The 16412-nt window shown below is 34.3% G+C and overlaps 1 protein-coding gene across 5 annotated transcripts in view; it reads right to left on the reverse strand.

The window, feature by feature from the left end:
* The window catches only part of Cul3 (cullin 3), a 75768-nt gene that overhangs the window by 9627 nt on the left and 49729 nt on the right, over positions 1-16412 (reverse strand). For all 5 annotated transcript variants that reach the window (NM_016716.5, NM_001313728.1, XM_006496498.4 and 2 more), the window contains 10 exons: positions 15533-15693; positions 14195-14309; positions 12350-12578; positions 9127-9272; positions 8074-8250; positions 6834-7004; positions 6284-6391; positions 3415-3539; positions 2826-2922; positions 1865-1999 (listed from right to left, as the gene is read on the reverse strand). In NM_016716.5, the coding sequence (NP_057925.1) occupies positions 1865-1999; positions 2826-2922; positions 3415-3539; positions 6284-6391; positions 6834-7004; positions 8074-8250; positions 9127-9272; positions 12350-12578; positions 14195-14309; positions 15533-15693 (1464 nt within the window). The remainder of the gene's footprint in view (positions 1-1864; positions 2000-2825; positions 2923-3414; positions 3540-6283; positions 6392-6833; positions 7005-8073; positions 8251-9126; positions 9273-12349; positions 12579-14194; positions 14310-15532; positions 15694-16412) is intronic.

A 16412-nucleotide genomic window follows, 5' to 3' on the forward strand; every position in this document is an offset into this window, starting at 1 on the left:
ACTACTTGTTAAACATAAAGAAAAAAAAGTCTTGACTTGGCCACTGAACTAAAATATCTAAATTTAAAAAAGCTTTATCATATAAAAATGTCATTTTCTTAATGTTTGCCAGAGAACAAACAAGATGGTGAGTACCGAATAGTTTTATCTTCTTGCTCTTTATTTCACTCATTTTTTTCTTCCTGTGATAGCTAAAAAATTACTTTTGATAAATATGAAGGCAATTCTTTTAAATTTACTTAATTTATGTACATGAGTATACTGTCACTCTCTTCAGATACACCAGAAAAGGGTATCTGATCTCAGTACGGATGGCTGTGAGCCACCATGTGCTTGTGGGGAATTAAACTCAAGACCTCTCTCTGGAAGAGCAGTGCTGTTAACCCCTGAGCCCATATGAAGGCAATTTTAAAGCCTTTTAAAAACACGTAAGACCTTGCTTACAAAAACTAAGATGATACTCATTTCAACACCAAGCGGCACTTACACACACAGGAAAAGACTACTTCAAGTTAATGTATCCGGGCTTAGAAATGACTGGGCAGTAAAAATGTTTGCCACTAAATTTCACCCTTGAGCCTCAGGGCCTGCATAGTAGAAGAGAAAAGTTGTTCTTTTTTATACACACGTCCTAATATGTACACACACACACACACACACACAAACACACACACACATATCCATGTGCATAAAGAATAAATAAAAATGTAGTAATTTAAAAAACCCTTCTTGGAGGAGAGGTTTCACTAGTGGTGGGTTTTGAGTTTTCAAATGGTCACTGTCACCATGTCTTTCTTTTGTCTGCTATCATAGACTGAAACCATAAGTCCAATTAAATGTTGCCTTGGTCATGGTGTTTTGTTACAATTAAAAGGGATGTGACAAAACAACTGTATCTGCAGTATAGAGTGTGTTTGTGTGTGTGTACATATATACATATATATGAAGATCTACAAAACTGGCCAAAATCATTTAGACTGAAAAGATATGCAGCATTTAGAGCTCTTGCTTTAGAGAACAGATTGGACAGTTTCTTAAAAAGTTAAACCGAGTTCCATGTGTTTGTGTGCACATGTGTAGGTCTATATACATGTGAGTATCTATGTAAAAGTCAGAGTCTCTCACACACGTATGGCTCATCTTCCCAAGTCTTGTATTGTGTGTGTGTGTGTGTGTGTGACGATACATGGTGGTGTTTAAGGTGATCAAACTGAGGCAATGTAGTGACTTTGCTGGCTGAGTTATCGCTCAAGTTTTATATTTCTATTCTTAACAGAACAATCTGGTCTGGTCCAACCCAAAAAATTATATCAGCAAGTGAAATAATGGAGAAAATGTAGCAAATCCACATAGTAAAATATTATTCAGCAGTAAAAACAGCCAGCTACTGACACTACATTAGGGATAAATCTGAAGAAAAAACAAAACAAACCAAAAACCCCACACAAAAATCATTTAACCGTGAAACCTCAACACAAACAACACACATAATTACCTTTATATAAAATTCTTTAAAAGGCAAAACAGAAATAAAACATTAGTCATTACCTAACTGGCACCAAGATTAGAGGGAACTAACTACAGATTACAAAAAAAGGTAGTATTCTTGGTAATGATAATGGACACACACAGGCACCCTACTTTTAAAGCTTAGCAAACTCTCTACTTATAAAATATGAAAGCTATACCTCAATAATGTCAGCATGACCCAGTAATGGATGAAGCTCACAAGTTCAATGGCTAAATTTTATGCAGTTTTCCCTACTGGTATTCAAATGGCATCTCTTGAGCTCAATCAAGACTCAAGTAACAAGTAAGAGAAAACAATAGCATTGGTCAAACATATTATTGCTATAACCCATACCTCAAATGTGTACTTCTCTCTATTATTAAAAAGCATTAATATGGTCATCTGGAAAGTGGAGACTTGCAGTATGTGCTTCCGTGTATTAGAACCAGTTACTTGTGCACCGCCAACACCAACCTCAGATCCATCTTCCTGTTGATTTAAAAAAAAAAAAAACCAAGACATTATCTCCTATCAACTTTAGCCATATTTGCAGAAATAAATCCCATAAGCTTCTCTGCTCCAATAAAATATAACTCATTTTTCCAATATAAACATGCTTAAAACATACATGAGCATGCAATGCATGCACATACTTCTTTTCTAAGGAACTGTCCCCATTTCCCTACACAGTGAATACTTCAATGTAGCTAAGAAAATGATTATATACTTAAATAGATAATAGTGCCAAATATAAATAAATTATAAAGTTCCTCATCTATGTTAACTGCCTATAAAAACAAGTTATATACATAGTTAACAAGATTTAAAAATGCAACTCATAAAAAACAAGTCTGGGTTATGATCTAGATTAACAATTTTTGCTAAGTCTAGATTGATTTTCAATTTTAAGGCAAATGACCTTGCCTTGATTAAAAGCAAGTAATAATAAATTATTAGTCTATACTTCAAAACCTTAAATTTAAACTTTACTAAAAAGAAACAAATTACTGGCACATTTTAAAAAATGATTCTATGAATATATGCATGTATCAAGTTCCAATCTCCTGGTTTTCACTTACCAGAATTAAAAATTAAAAAGCAGAATTTTAAAAGGGGGTACATGGCTTTGCTTTGTATGCCTTCAAAGCAATTCAAATTATTCTATTTTCAGCAATGGGGTGTCTGGCTTAATCTTAGAAATACAACACATAATCGTTTAAGTATTTTATTCTTAAAAAAGATATGTTCTGATATTTTCAAATGCAGTTAGCAAATGAAAAGATACCCAGGCGTATTGAAAAGTGTCAATATTTACCTTTTTAACTGGACCATAAAAGGTGGCATTGAGATCTGCAGAACCCATGTGATGCTGGAGTGTGAGCTGTCGACCACTGTGTTTGGCTAAGTAGAACCTATAGCAAAGCAAACCGAGTTTTAGAAAAATCATAGAATTTACTCTTCTGAAATTGTAAATTGTAAGATAACAAACCTTAGCAAACATATAGATAAGCGATATTAAAAGATGAATGAAGCTCTGTTCCTGCTTTTTACCAGAAGAGAAAGTTGGGGGCATGGGATGAGGTGTGTTGTAAGACCAATGTCGGCTAACTAAGCACCAACACAGGAAATCATTTCTCCTATGTACTCTGACCAAGCCAACTTAAGATTTTCTCCACAGCCTATCCTATGGCAGTGATCGATACTAATATGCGCCAATGCTGAAAAGAGGGCACTGGCACTCTTCTAAACTTTTATGCAATCTGTTTCTTAAATGCTAAAAGTTTACTAATATAAATTCTTCAGAAGATGAGGTTTAAAGTGGAATATATTTATCGTCAGTTAAGAATATAGGAATTCATATTTGGTTATTAATATTCAGAAAAAGAGTCTTATTTAGATGTTACCTTCTAAATATCTCAAAAGCATGTCTTGGTGCTGGTGGGATGTTGCACTTTGGTGTGGCTGACTGAGTAGGCCAATATCCCGTTGTGAGAACCCGGACTGTGAGATCAACACCACCTAAAGAGACCTATACAAATAGAAAGAGATGAACAACAATGGACTAAAATAATTACGTACACACAGGCTCTATTACAATTATCAAAGCAGATACCTTCATGACTAGAATCTTATAAAGAAAATTATCTTAATGATTGGATCTGTTTAATATTTTTTAAATGATTACAATTATTTGAAATGAATACATGATAATTCATTTAGACAAAACTGTATCTTTCATTTCTGGTTTTGACATTTTTACCACATTAGACATCTAACATTAGCTGTAGGTACAGTGTTATGAATCTCTTTCAATAAACGCCTGTATGATGGATGTCAACTTAAATAAAATACATATTAGCATCACTTTCACCATTAGGCTTTCTGCACTTAAAAACAAAAACAAACAAACAAAAAACCAAAGGACAAAAATAAGTAATTATTTATATTCTTACAATACTATAAATAACCACAGGCATTATTAGATTTAAAAAAAAAAACAAAAAACAAAATCATGACTCTAAAAAGTAATCAAAGAACCACTAGGTTTCAACGGGCCCAAAACCTTGAAAGAGTTATGTTCAACTTGAAGATCCACAACATTTTAAAATCCAAGGATTCAGGGAGCTCCATTTGTTTGGCTGATTCTTCGGCTATACAACTGTTTCCAACACAGGAAAAAGCTTTGAGTATTTAAAGTTTAAATTCTGTAGCATAAGCAGTTACTTTTCAAGATTTTTTATTTGTTAGTTTTAATCACGTTTATAAATGTGTCTATATGACTTTGTGTACAAAAGTGTGGTTGCCTTAGTGATACAGAGGTGTCAGAGCCCTTGGAGGTAGAGTTAAGGGCAATTGTGAGCTGTGTAACATGGGCTCAGTGCCAATTAAATCTCTTAACCACTGAGTCACCTGTCAAGTTCCAACTACTCTAACTACTTGTAAAGAGTGGCCTTAAGGTATCTGGAACTACCCAAGATACTAATAAAACTGAAGAAACAGACTTTCAAAATATAAAAGATCCAACATTTGAGATAAGAAATTAATGCAGGTCCTGTCAAAGGACAAAACAGCAGACTACAGAATAGGAAAATATCTTCACTGATGCCACATCCAACAGAGGACTGATAAAAAAATATATAAAGAACTTAAGAAACTAGACATCAACAAACCAAATAACCTAATTTAAAAATGGGGTGCAAATATAAAGAGAATTCTCGACAGAGGAATCTCTAAATGGACAAGAAGCACTTAAAAAATGTTCAACATCCTTAGCCACCAGCGAAATGCAAATCAAAACAACTCTGAGAATACATCTTACACCCATCAGAATGGCTATGAACAAAATGTCAAGTGACAAGCTCATATAGAGCAGGGGGAATACTCCTCTATTGCTGGTGAGGGTACAAACTTGTACAGTGACTTTAGAAATCAATTTGGTGGTTTCTCAGAAAACTGGGCATAGTTCTAGCCCAAGACCCAGCTACACCACTCCTGAGTGTATTCGCAAAAGATGCCCCACTATACCACAGGGATACCTGCTCAACTATATTCATTGCAGCTTTATTCATTAGATGTACCTCAACTAAACAATGGATAAAGAAAATGTGATACATTTACACAATGTAAATGGAATACTACTTAGCTATTAAAAACAAAGACATCATGAAATTTACAGGCAAATGGGTGGAATTAGAAAAGATCATCTTGAATGAGCTAACCCAGACCAAGAAAGACAAATGTGATATGTACTCACCTGTAAGTGGTATTAACCAGAAGGTAAAAGATAACTATATTACAATCCACAGACCCAAAGAAGCTAAGTAACAAGCAGGGGACTTGGGAATCTCACTGATATAATCAACATCATGGGTAGACAGAGGGAGGGAGTAGACAGGGATGGGAACAGGAGTGATTAGGCAGGGAGAATGACAGAGGAGTACTGGGAGAGACACCTAAAATGGGAGTCATACTGCTGGTACAAGCGAGAAACAGGGTAATGGAAACTCCCAGGAATCTATGAGGGTGATCCTAGCTAAGACTCCTAGAAATGGGGGATATAGCACTTGAACTAGCCATTTCCAGTGGCAACAGTCCAGACACAAAGACTTTTAGCCTACAATTTACATTCAGGGGTGAAGATGGAACAGAAATTGAAGGAGTGGCCAACCAATGTCTGGTCCAGCATCTGAGACCCATGACACTTAATATTCTCCAATCTTTGCAGACAGCTTAGCATAACTGTCATCAGAGGCGCTTCATCCAGCAAGTGATGGAAACTGATGCAGGGACCTACAGCTCCAAGTGGAACTTGGGGAATCTTATGAAGAGGGGAAGGAAGAATTGTAGGAGCCAGAGGGGGGTTAAGAACACCACAAGAAAACCTACAGAATCAACTAACCTGGGCCCACAGAGGCTCAACAAAGACATAGCTGAGGGAGCCTACATGGGAGTGACTGACATAGGCCCTCTGCAAATGTTACAGTTGTGTAGCTTAGTCTTCCTGTGGGACTCCTAACAGCAGGAGCAGGGCCTGTCCTTGATTCTGTTGCCAGCCTTTGGGACCCTTTCCCTCTATTGAGCTGCCTTATCTAGCCTCAATAGGAGAAGATGCATCTAGCCTTATTGCAATTTAATATGCCAAGGCTGGTTGACAGCCATGAGAGGGCTCCCCTTTTCTGAAAAGAAAGGGAAGAGGAGTGGATAAGAGACAACTGGGAGGTGAAAGTGAGGTCATAAAATAAATAACATTTAAAAAGTAATGTAGACGCTTACCCCCGTTGCCTGTAGATGTTGCCTGAACTCATCCATAGTTGTGTTTGAGATGCTCATATCCCTAAACATTCCTTCCAGTTTCGATGTGAATTGACATCCACACTCAGTCTATGCAAAAAGATCACAAATATGTACGAACAGTGAACTTTCCCATGAGAAAGTATAGAAACAAAGTCTTTCATGATATTGCCGTCCCTAATTATTCTTCTAAAAGTCTTTCTAGTAGCTGCTCTAATACTTTAATATAAGATTTTATAATATAAGATTTTAGTTTAAAACATAATTTCTAGGCTCGTCCAGATCCCAATATACTCCAGGGAAAGTAGAGTATATTGAAGTGTCCTCCAGACATCTCAGGTTACTATGGGCACAGATTAGGTTAGAAACTAGTCATGTGACAGTGGTAGACAACTTTGATGCTCTGCACCTTTAACACACAGAAGAAAAGGCTGTGTCCTGCCCAAAATCACCACCATAATTTTTGGATGAACACTAGTATCATAAATCAATGTAAGTTGAGAATATTGCACTCATCTTAAATAAAGCTTACCTTTAATTTAGAAATCATATTTTTCTCAGAGTCATCAGAAACACTTTTATTTGTGAGCAGTCTTCTTGCCAGGTGTTGTTTATAATAACGTTCAAATACATCTTTTTCTTGCATAAACCTAAAAAGGACCATTGCCTTATCCAATATTGTTTCTACTTCTTGTTCTGTTAGCTGAAAAATTAACCAAAGACAGTTTAGTTTTAAAAACACAATAATTGGCTAAAGGAATGAAGGTAATCTGGAACTGTGCCCCACTTCACACACTCCTATCCTCTCTACTGCATTTAAAGAGTAGACTGCTACCACTCAGATGGGACATACATTATTATAGGACTGGGCTAAGTAAGGGATAATCAAGAACAGAAAAATGTATTGACAAGGGATAGAGTAAAACTTTCTGTAGAAACTTACAGAGCTAAGAATTTTTTTCAAAAAATTTCACTTGAAAACTCAAAATTGGCAAACAAGTGGGTAAGTTTTTGTTATATCCAAAGTATAAAGTCTTTATACCTCATCTCTTAAATAAAGGAAAGAAAATAGCATAGTAGGCCGTAGTATGCTTGTGATTTTAGAAATGAGAGAGATTAAACTAGACAAGATTTCTTTGCAGTCAGTGATTTGGTTCTCACTCAGCTATTGCCTCTGTAACCCCCAAGCTTTTTGCTGCTTTTCTCCTTTGTCTCAAAATCTCTAAGATGAGGTTTTAAAAGACCACACATGATCAAAATAGCTTAATTTGATTTTTCTGTGGTTCCAAGTGAGCACCCAAGGTCCTGAGGATGAAAAAAATTGAAACTTCAGGATGTAAGTTTCAGAACTCAGTACACCTTTCACATTCCTCAAAACCAAGCCCTGCTTAATACTCTAGACCCAGAACCATATAAAAGCAGCAACAATCTGCAACTGCTGGCAAGTTCTCCAGTGCTGTCATTTTCACACTAATTTTCAGCTACAAGGGCAATCATTTTAAAACCTGTAGGTGTGATGTTTATGCCTTTTTGGGGGGGGGGGAGTAATTTTTAAAATAACAATTACATAAGGATGTATATATGAATGTCAAACAACTTTTAAGTATGTCTAAGACTTTAAAAAAAAGAACTGTCTCAAAACCTTCCTGTAAGTGTAGTAAAGAGCCCTACCGTTTTAAACATGTTTATCTGTAAAATCTCTTAACTTCATTTCCAAACTTCAGTTCACTGAGGAGGACAATCTAACGCACTTTAGATGGATTACTACTTACCCCTTTGACTCCCTTTTTCAGTTTATCATCAATAAATAATGAGAGGTATTCAGGAGACCTAGAGTTGAGGTTTAAGAAATACTCGAAGTCCCCAGCAATAGTCTGTTTAAAGAGCCGGTCATTATTGAAGGATTCTTGGAGGAAGCGATCAAACCTACTCTTTAGATCCAATAAGCCCTACCAAATAAAAAACAATTTAGGAAACATTATAAAAATGCTCTTGTAAGTAAAATACTTATGATCTAGCCTTACCTTAACATTGTTGGTAATTATGTGTTCAGAATTAATTTTACAGATGATTATTTTCCAGTTTGTATATATGCTCAAATGTTAGTAATGAAATGTAAGGATTCTTTCACACGTATATCAGAAATACAACAGGGTCCAAGGGATGGCTCTGCATGTAAACGTACTTGTTGGAACCCTGGGGCCCACATCAAAGGAGAAAAAAAAAATGACTGTCCTGACTTCTACAAGGCACATGTGTGTGCATGTACCTCATCCCATCCCAGCACCCTCTATAAATAACTGAAACGCAAACATTTTAAGATGAAAGAAAATCCTTGCCCCTGCTTCTCCTAACCCTTTTGTCTGGACCAAATATGGCAGCCAAAACAAACAAACACACAAACAAACAAACAAACAAACACGTACGTACACACATACATACATACATAAAATGAAGTTTAAAAAAATTCACAAAAAGACTAATTATTCATATTAAAACAGCAACTTGGAATACAATTTAATCAAGATCCTGTTTAAAACAAAAGGTTTTGACATTTAAGCAGTTAAAATACAACCTGGCCTTTCCGGTTTTTAAAAACCAACAAACCACAAAATACAGCTCATTTTTTTATTATTCAGATTAAACAAATCTTGAATGGGTTATTAAAAACCAAAACCAGGCTGCATTTTTAGCTCCCTGACGCATATGTGGATATGTTGAACTATTCTAAAATAGTTACCGTAGGTATATACCACCTAACTTAGTAAAAGTAATGCATCAAATATCTGTAAAATGCTTATCATGAATGTAAAATGCTAACCTACCTGGATATAGTCAACAGGATTCTTCCCTTCTCCTTCCTCAGAAACAAGGGCTTTTCCTTGTTCCCTCAAATAACAACTCATACATTCACACATGGTCTTCAAACCATTTGGCACACGACTAAATAATTTGTACATGCAAGCAAGGTCTAGAATCAGAAAATAGAGAGATTGGTTAAAGATTAAAGTAAAAATCCCAATCTGTTCAAGAAAGATAATCAATTATCACCATTTGCTGTCCACATAACTATAAATGAGCGTTAGTTGAAAAGTTACAGCAATTTATGACCTACAGTGCCTGACTAGATGTGTTGAAAGCACTAATAAAGTTTGTTAGCATATTTTAACTTATTCAGAAGACACAACTCAAACAGCATACTAGCAAATTCCTCTAAAGTGACAATTATTTGAACTTGTACATAATGTATCCTGTTACTCTTAACATAGAAACTACAGATACTACAAATGTCTACTAAAAGGTGTAGTTAGAAGTCACAAGTAATTTAAGGCCAATTAATATCTTATAGCTGAACTGCCAACTACCAAGCATTACAATAAATAAAACATCAAAACTAGATCTATTACTATTACTACTACTTCACTGTATCTATCTCACGGCAAATTTTAAATAAGTTTACAACCTAATATCTTCCTCCTCCCCTCCCCCCATAATATTCTTACCCTGAGCAATTTTCCCCAATTACTGGGTTCACCACACTACACTGTTTCAATTTAGATTTTGGTTTTCACCCATTTTTCATACCCTTTAACAGAACCACAATGTGGAGCTAAAGTAATTTTCTTCCATGTGCCCAGTGTTTCTCTACAAAACTGCTTACTGGCGCACTATAATGTCAATTTTATGATAGAAAAATTTGTACTGTCGTTAACTTTTAAAAATAGCATTAAAGAAGCAGTTTCTAGGTCCAGGATAGCTAACAGTTTTCTATTCAGCATCAGATGATAAATATTTTAGGCTAATGGGACGTAAAATCAGTTTTGTCATCACAGTAAACAAGCATTCAAAAAGAAAGCTTATTATTTTCATTCTATTTAAATAAATAAAAAAAAGTGCTAATCAGCCAGATTTCACAAGCCATGTTGTCTATTTTGGACTTTATAAGAGCAAATTAGTACCTAAATTTAACATTGGTGTATTCTAAAAATAATGAGCAAAGATTACACAAGAGGTCACTAATATTTGTTTCAGTGATTTAATCACAGGTTATATCAACACAAGTTCTTATCTATAATACATTTCTGAGTAACCTATATATAGCAACGTGTATGTTTAGTACATATTAAAGTACAATAGCAATTTATAGACTAGAGAATGTTTTGCATGCCAAATACCTGAAGTAAACTGTTTCTACTGTCTATTTTGTTCTTTCGTTTTAATTTTTACTTATTTGTTCATTTGTTATATATTAATCAATATAATCTCACTGAATTGTCTGATTCCCATGTTAAATACATGGCATAGTATAAAAATGTGAGCAATGAAAAAATATCTGGCATTGAAAAATTATTATCACTCCTCTATACTCAATTAAAAATAAGCCAATGATAAGAGATATCATTTGAACTTACTAATTCACACTGTATCTAATGACCAATGTATACATCTTTTCATATCTTTCACTTTCTGATTTATGAGAATGACGGAGAAACTGTGTCTGACACAAAAACTGCTCATGAGCAAGGGCCCCCACAATAGCATATTCTTCATTTAAGCTTCAAGTGGTAGGGCAGGGAAGTTAAAAGGCAATTAAAAAAATCTAATTTAGCATCTCAGGTAGCTACCTGCGGAGAACAATAAGAACTAAATAGAGCAAATTCATGCATGGTAAAGTAGCTTTTCTGCTACTTAGAATGCTTGCCATAATGGATACGCCAAACATATTCATAACATACATCTCCATGCAGCTTACAGAAATACTGGCATTCAAGCCTGCCCAGCAATTTCAAACATTCCTCAGCTCCTGAGTTCCACGTCCATAATGTGGTTTATTTAACAGCCAAGCTTTGGTATCACTGTCAATGGTGACTTTTTCACTGCAGCAGTACACCAACCTAAAATATCTGATATCTAGCCCTTGGCAAGATGCGTGCTAGGAGCCTGTGAGATGGTCAGGGGGTTAAAGCACCTGCTGCTGAGCCTGAATTCAGATGATGGCGTGATGAAAGGAGAACCAACTTCTACAGGTTGTTCTCTTGACTTCCAAGCATATGTTTGCATGCCTATGTGTGTGTACACATATACACACATACAATAAGTAAATGTAGTAAAACTAGTTTTGAAAAACAGTTAATATCTAGCTTACACAAATATCCAAGAGTACTATATTTTAGAAGACATAAAGTGTTTTCTTTTTTCAAAATAATAGAAACAATAAATTTGAGCACTTGCCAAATATTTAATTAAAAGTATAACTAAGTAAAAAGTCAAGGATTCCATTAGAGACTAAGAGGATAGATAACTCTTTCCTGCCCATATTTCTCTAACACCTGCCTTTCTGTATCTTGTATGTCTTGTCATAAAAACACAAAACAAAAAACTTTTTACATTCCTCATCTAGCTCATACAAATAGGCAGTATGTTTTCTTTTACTGCTAGTACACAGCTAGAATACTGCTAAGATCTCACCAAGGAAGTAGGGAAAAAAATCATGGCTACTAAAAAGAACATCATCGCTGTCATATAAAATGAAAGCTTCAAAGCAAAACACCAAAAACCAAGATCTCTTACAGAACACTCAATCATTTCATAACTTCTAAACATAAACATGGTAAATTAATGCTACTATAGTTAAATGTATTATCTCAAAAATTGCTAACGTTTTTGCTCTACTTCTTGTCTGCTAGTTTTTCTAAATTCTCTTACATGGAACACAGGGTACAAACACACAAGCACACAATGCTCCAGCCTTGTAAGAATGTGTGGGACTAGAAAGCACTCACATTCATTTGTGTTTAAGAAAGTACAGAAGGAGTGCATAAGGAACCCACTGGCCTATGGTTAAACACTGAACTTACTCTTCTGCAAACAAATGTGAAAAACAGGAAGAAAACGTAACCGAATACACTAGATATATAACAGTTTCTTGAATAATACAACGAAAAGCTTTAACCCCACCCCACTGCTAACTAGGATAAGTTATTACAACATTGCTTTTTGAAAGCTGACATTCCTCAGGTAGAATTACTTTTAATTGATAACACTTACCTTCTGTCTTTCCATTTTTCAGCATATGTACTAGCCCAGAATTTTCCATTTCTACAATAGTCTTCATGTGCTTGGAAATGAGTTCCCTCTCCACCACCTTCACAATAGGCTCTTCTGTGGATTTGTCAAGGCAGTGCATCACCCGCTCTATTTCCTCATTAATCCTAGCTTCTACTTTCTTTATATATACTGAAGCACTGTTTTCTGCTAAAAATTTCTGGCTTTCCATCTGCAATTAAGATTTTTTAAAAACAATAAAATAATGTGTTTCTATTCTAACAGGGTTTCTATAGCATTTACAATGAATCATACCACGTAGTTTAACAGTTAAAGACACATTTCATGCAGTTTCTTATACGGATTTGTTTAATCTAATTAGTCTTTAAAGCTTTTATTTATGTAAAACAAAATTAACACATTATCTTTAAGCAGTGTTTTAAAGATCTGCTAATATACTGCAAATTCAAGCATCTGACCTTAGTCAGGAGAGGAGCTTCTTTCATTATTATGTTAAACGTACTGGAAAGATTCACTTTCACAGCCTTTGCCGAACACACCATCATTACTGATATTTTTCTGATATTCCATTCTACAGCTTAAAGTACACACACACACATTTTGAGAAAAATAACTTTTAAATAACTATTAATCTTGTCTGCTTTGTCCTTACTAGTTTTAGAGTTACTAATGTCATCTCAATAGATTTTAACCTGATAGCAGCATTAATCAATATATCTAAGAATTATATAATAAAATATGATATACCAAAAAAAAAAAAAAAAAAAAGCAGCACTCTCTACCTAGCAAAAAAAATCAAGTTCCTAAGAACAGACTTTAACACACTAAACAAAAATCTCGGCAAGACCATCTCCATTCATAATAAATACTGTGCATCTTTATTAATTAAGTATACCTGTAATATGCATGTAACTACAGCATATTTTGGAGATGAAAAAAAAACTAGCATTAAAACCAGCTAATGCATTATTTAAATATAAGCACTGCTTCTAAGATTATAAACTCATAAAGCATGACCCTATCTCTCCTGTGCAGTCACAAAGATCTTTCTAATAGCTGGCTATGAACCAGTTTGGAAGAAAGCAGCAACTCCATCTTTTTGGGAGCAAATTATCAAGCTCTATAGTAATGCACATCTAATGGCTCTTATGAATGAATTACTGAACTTCCAAGTTAACAATAACTTGACACTGATTTATTCTTAAAATCATATTATCAGAATAAAAACTTAGGTTGGGTATCACTATATTTCCTCTGTAAAACAGTTGATGGTTAAGGAAGGATGCCTGGCCATTCTTACAGTTCTTACATTTGTCAATACTAAGTGTTATTGCTACAATTCATTATTAATCTAATATGATCCCACTTTTAGAATTTAATTGGTTTGGGACACTGTGATGTTTTAAAACAATTTTACTTGCTTAACTCAGATTTAATTTTCTAATTAGTAACCTTTAAGTTAGGAAAAAATCTTGTTTGGAATCATATATATTGCTAATATTTATTATATTAGTAACTGATATCTAAAAAGCCTACAGAGATTTTATTGGTGATATGTGAGATTTAGAGTAATTAGATAAATACAATAAGGTCTTAAGATACTCATGTTTTTTAGCATATAATTTTAAAGTGAGAAATTTTCAATTATTAATAAGCCCCTCACTGGTATGTCAGAACATGAAGTAGGGGTTCTGAAGAGTATTTTTTGTAGTATGCCCTCTCCAATGAGTTCTAGTCAAAATAAGTCAAATGTTCAGATTAAGTAACTATAGTGAATAATGTTATGATGATCATTAAAAAACATTTATCTATACAGTCACAGATTACCTGAAAAAATTCTGCAGACATTTCCAAAAACGGAGCCTCAAAATCTTCCTCATAGACTGATCTTCCTTCAAGACCTAAAATCATTAACATCTGGCAAGCATTTCTTATTGCTCCTCTGTCAAAAGAAGTTTAATTACTTGATAATCAAATATATTAAAGACATTTAAATTATGCAAAAGTTGAAATACATTTTATAACATTTAGCTTTTATCGCCGGGCGGTGGTGGCACACGCCTTTAATCCCAGCACTTGGGAGGCAGAGGCAGGAGGATTTCTAGTTCGAGGCCAGCCTGGTCTATAAAGTGAGTTCCAGGACAGCCAGGGCTATACAGAGAAACCCTGTCTCGAAAACAAACAAACAAACAAACAAACACCAAAACACATTTAGCTTTTATCAAAGTGACCAATCTTCCATAAGAAACTTATTTATAAAATATGGAAATGGAATAATTTTAATCAAAAATTCTATCTTGACTATCCTTCCTTTATCACTTAAAAAGTTTTAAAGAAAGCATGCTTAATGTAAGTAAAGTTTTTATTTACTTAAAAAAATGAAAACCTACACCTAATACCAAAGCATTACCAGACTTTTCAATAAACGGCTTTTGGGCAATCCTGATTAAACGCTAAATTAGTAAGAAGTTCACTGTTCCTATGAAACCAAACAGAGAAGGAATCCACTGCACAGCAGCATCACAGAAATGTCATGTCAAGAAAAGTGATAGTGTAGGACTCAGAAGTAGTTCTGGGGACACATTCAGTATTTTAAGAGGGTCAAAGTTAGACAAAAGCCTACTAAGGCACAATAGTATATGCCTATAGTTTAGGCTAGACGGGAGAATGAGGAAACACTTGTGTTCCAAATTTCAGCACTGGTCTGCATAACATACTGAGACCATGCTTCTACAATACAATGAGGCAAACTGCAGGTTGGCATCAGCACCACACTTGAGTAGCATAAGACAAATCCTAGGTTCAACTCTCAGTAGTGCTAAGACAACAAAATATAAAAAAAAAAAAAAAATAAGAAGAAGGGGCAAAAATTTCAAAGAGAGCTCTTGGAGGGGAAAAAAAAAGACTAAACTGACATAGCAAAAACAAACCAAAGTAGGAAAAACCAAAATGGAAAACTAATTTGCTAAAAAAAAAAAAAAAAAAAAAAAAAGCTTAAGATGGTGCCCTTAAATTCTAGGTAACCAGAAAAAACAGTGAAAACCTTTGAACATTTCAATAAGTACTGAACATTCTTGTTTTTATCATTTTAATGAAATTGTTACAGCCAGTTCTTATGATATGAACATGAAAAACCAAAACCAAACGTAAGGATAAATGGTGTACCTGTCTACAACTTCTCCTTTCCGCTCTCTGGCAATCATATCCAATAAAGTTTGCCGAAGATGATCCCTAATACACCCATACCGTACAACTTGATCTCGAAAAATTATTAATCCCAAATTGTAGACATTTTCTACATTATTCTGTTGTACATATACACGGTCCTGTAGTTAAAACAAAATAATGTAAAGCAAAATTATTGCATATATAAAATAATCTTCACAACCTACAATAAAAATTGTTTTAAACAATTTGGAAATTTCTAGTACCTCTCAAGTTATATAAAGTTAAATCTTTACCATGGTTACTAAAACAAATTTAAAAGAACTTTGTCTACTATACAGATAAAAATAAAAAGTACTGGTAATTGCAAAAAGTCTTCTGTGTCAGCTACATGATAAGTCTATGGAACATTAAACAAATATTATAAAGAAATATAGCAAAGAGCCAATCAAAGTATAAAGGACACCCAAGAAACTTAAGTATAGTTATGTAAAATTAGTAAGAATCTTTTACAGCAAATGCCTGACATGTATGTCTAGTTACTTCAAGTAAGACAAAGGCTGCATGTATGAAAGGCATGTTTTAAACAAGATCTTACTGTTTATTAGCACTGAGAAGGAATTCGGCCTTGAGGTAGACAAGAACACGTTCAGAACTTACTGCAGTTGGAATCTCCCCTTTATTAACTACATGGTTGATTTTACATTAATACAGTAATAATGTAGCTCTAATCATTTAAATTGCAGATGTTTGTTAATTTAAAAAGACCCTTTACTACTCTCAAAAGGAACCAGGGATAATAAAAAAAAATCACCCCCAAAGACAGATAATAAATACATTAAGAACTAATTTTAAGTGTTGTATTCTCAGGATTATACCA

The sequence above is a fragment of the Mus musculus genome, chromosome 1 (assembly GCF_000001635.26).
Source record: "Mus musculus strain C57BL/6J chromosome 1, GRCm38.p6 C57BL/6J".
NCBI lineage: Eukaryota > Metazoa > Chordata > Mammalia > Rodentia > Muridae > Mus > Mus musculus.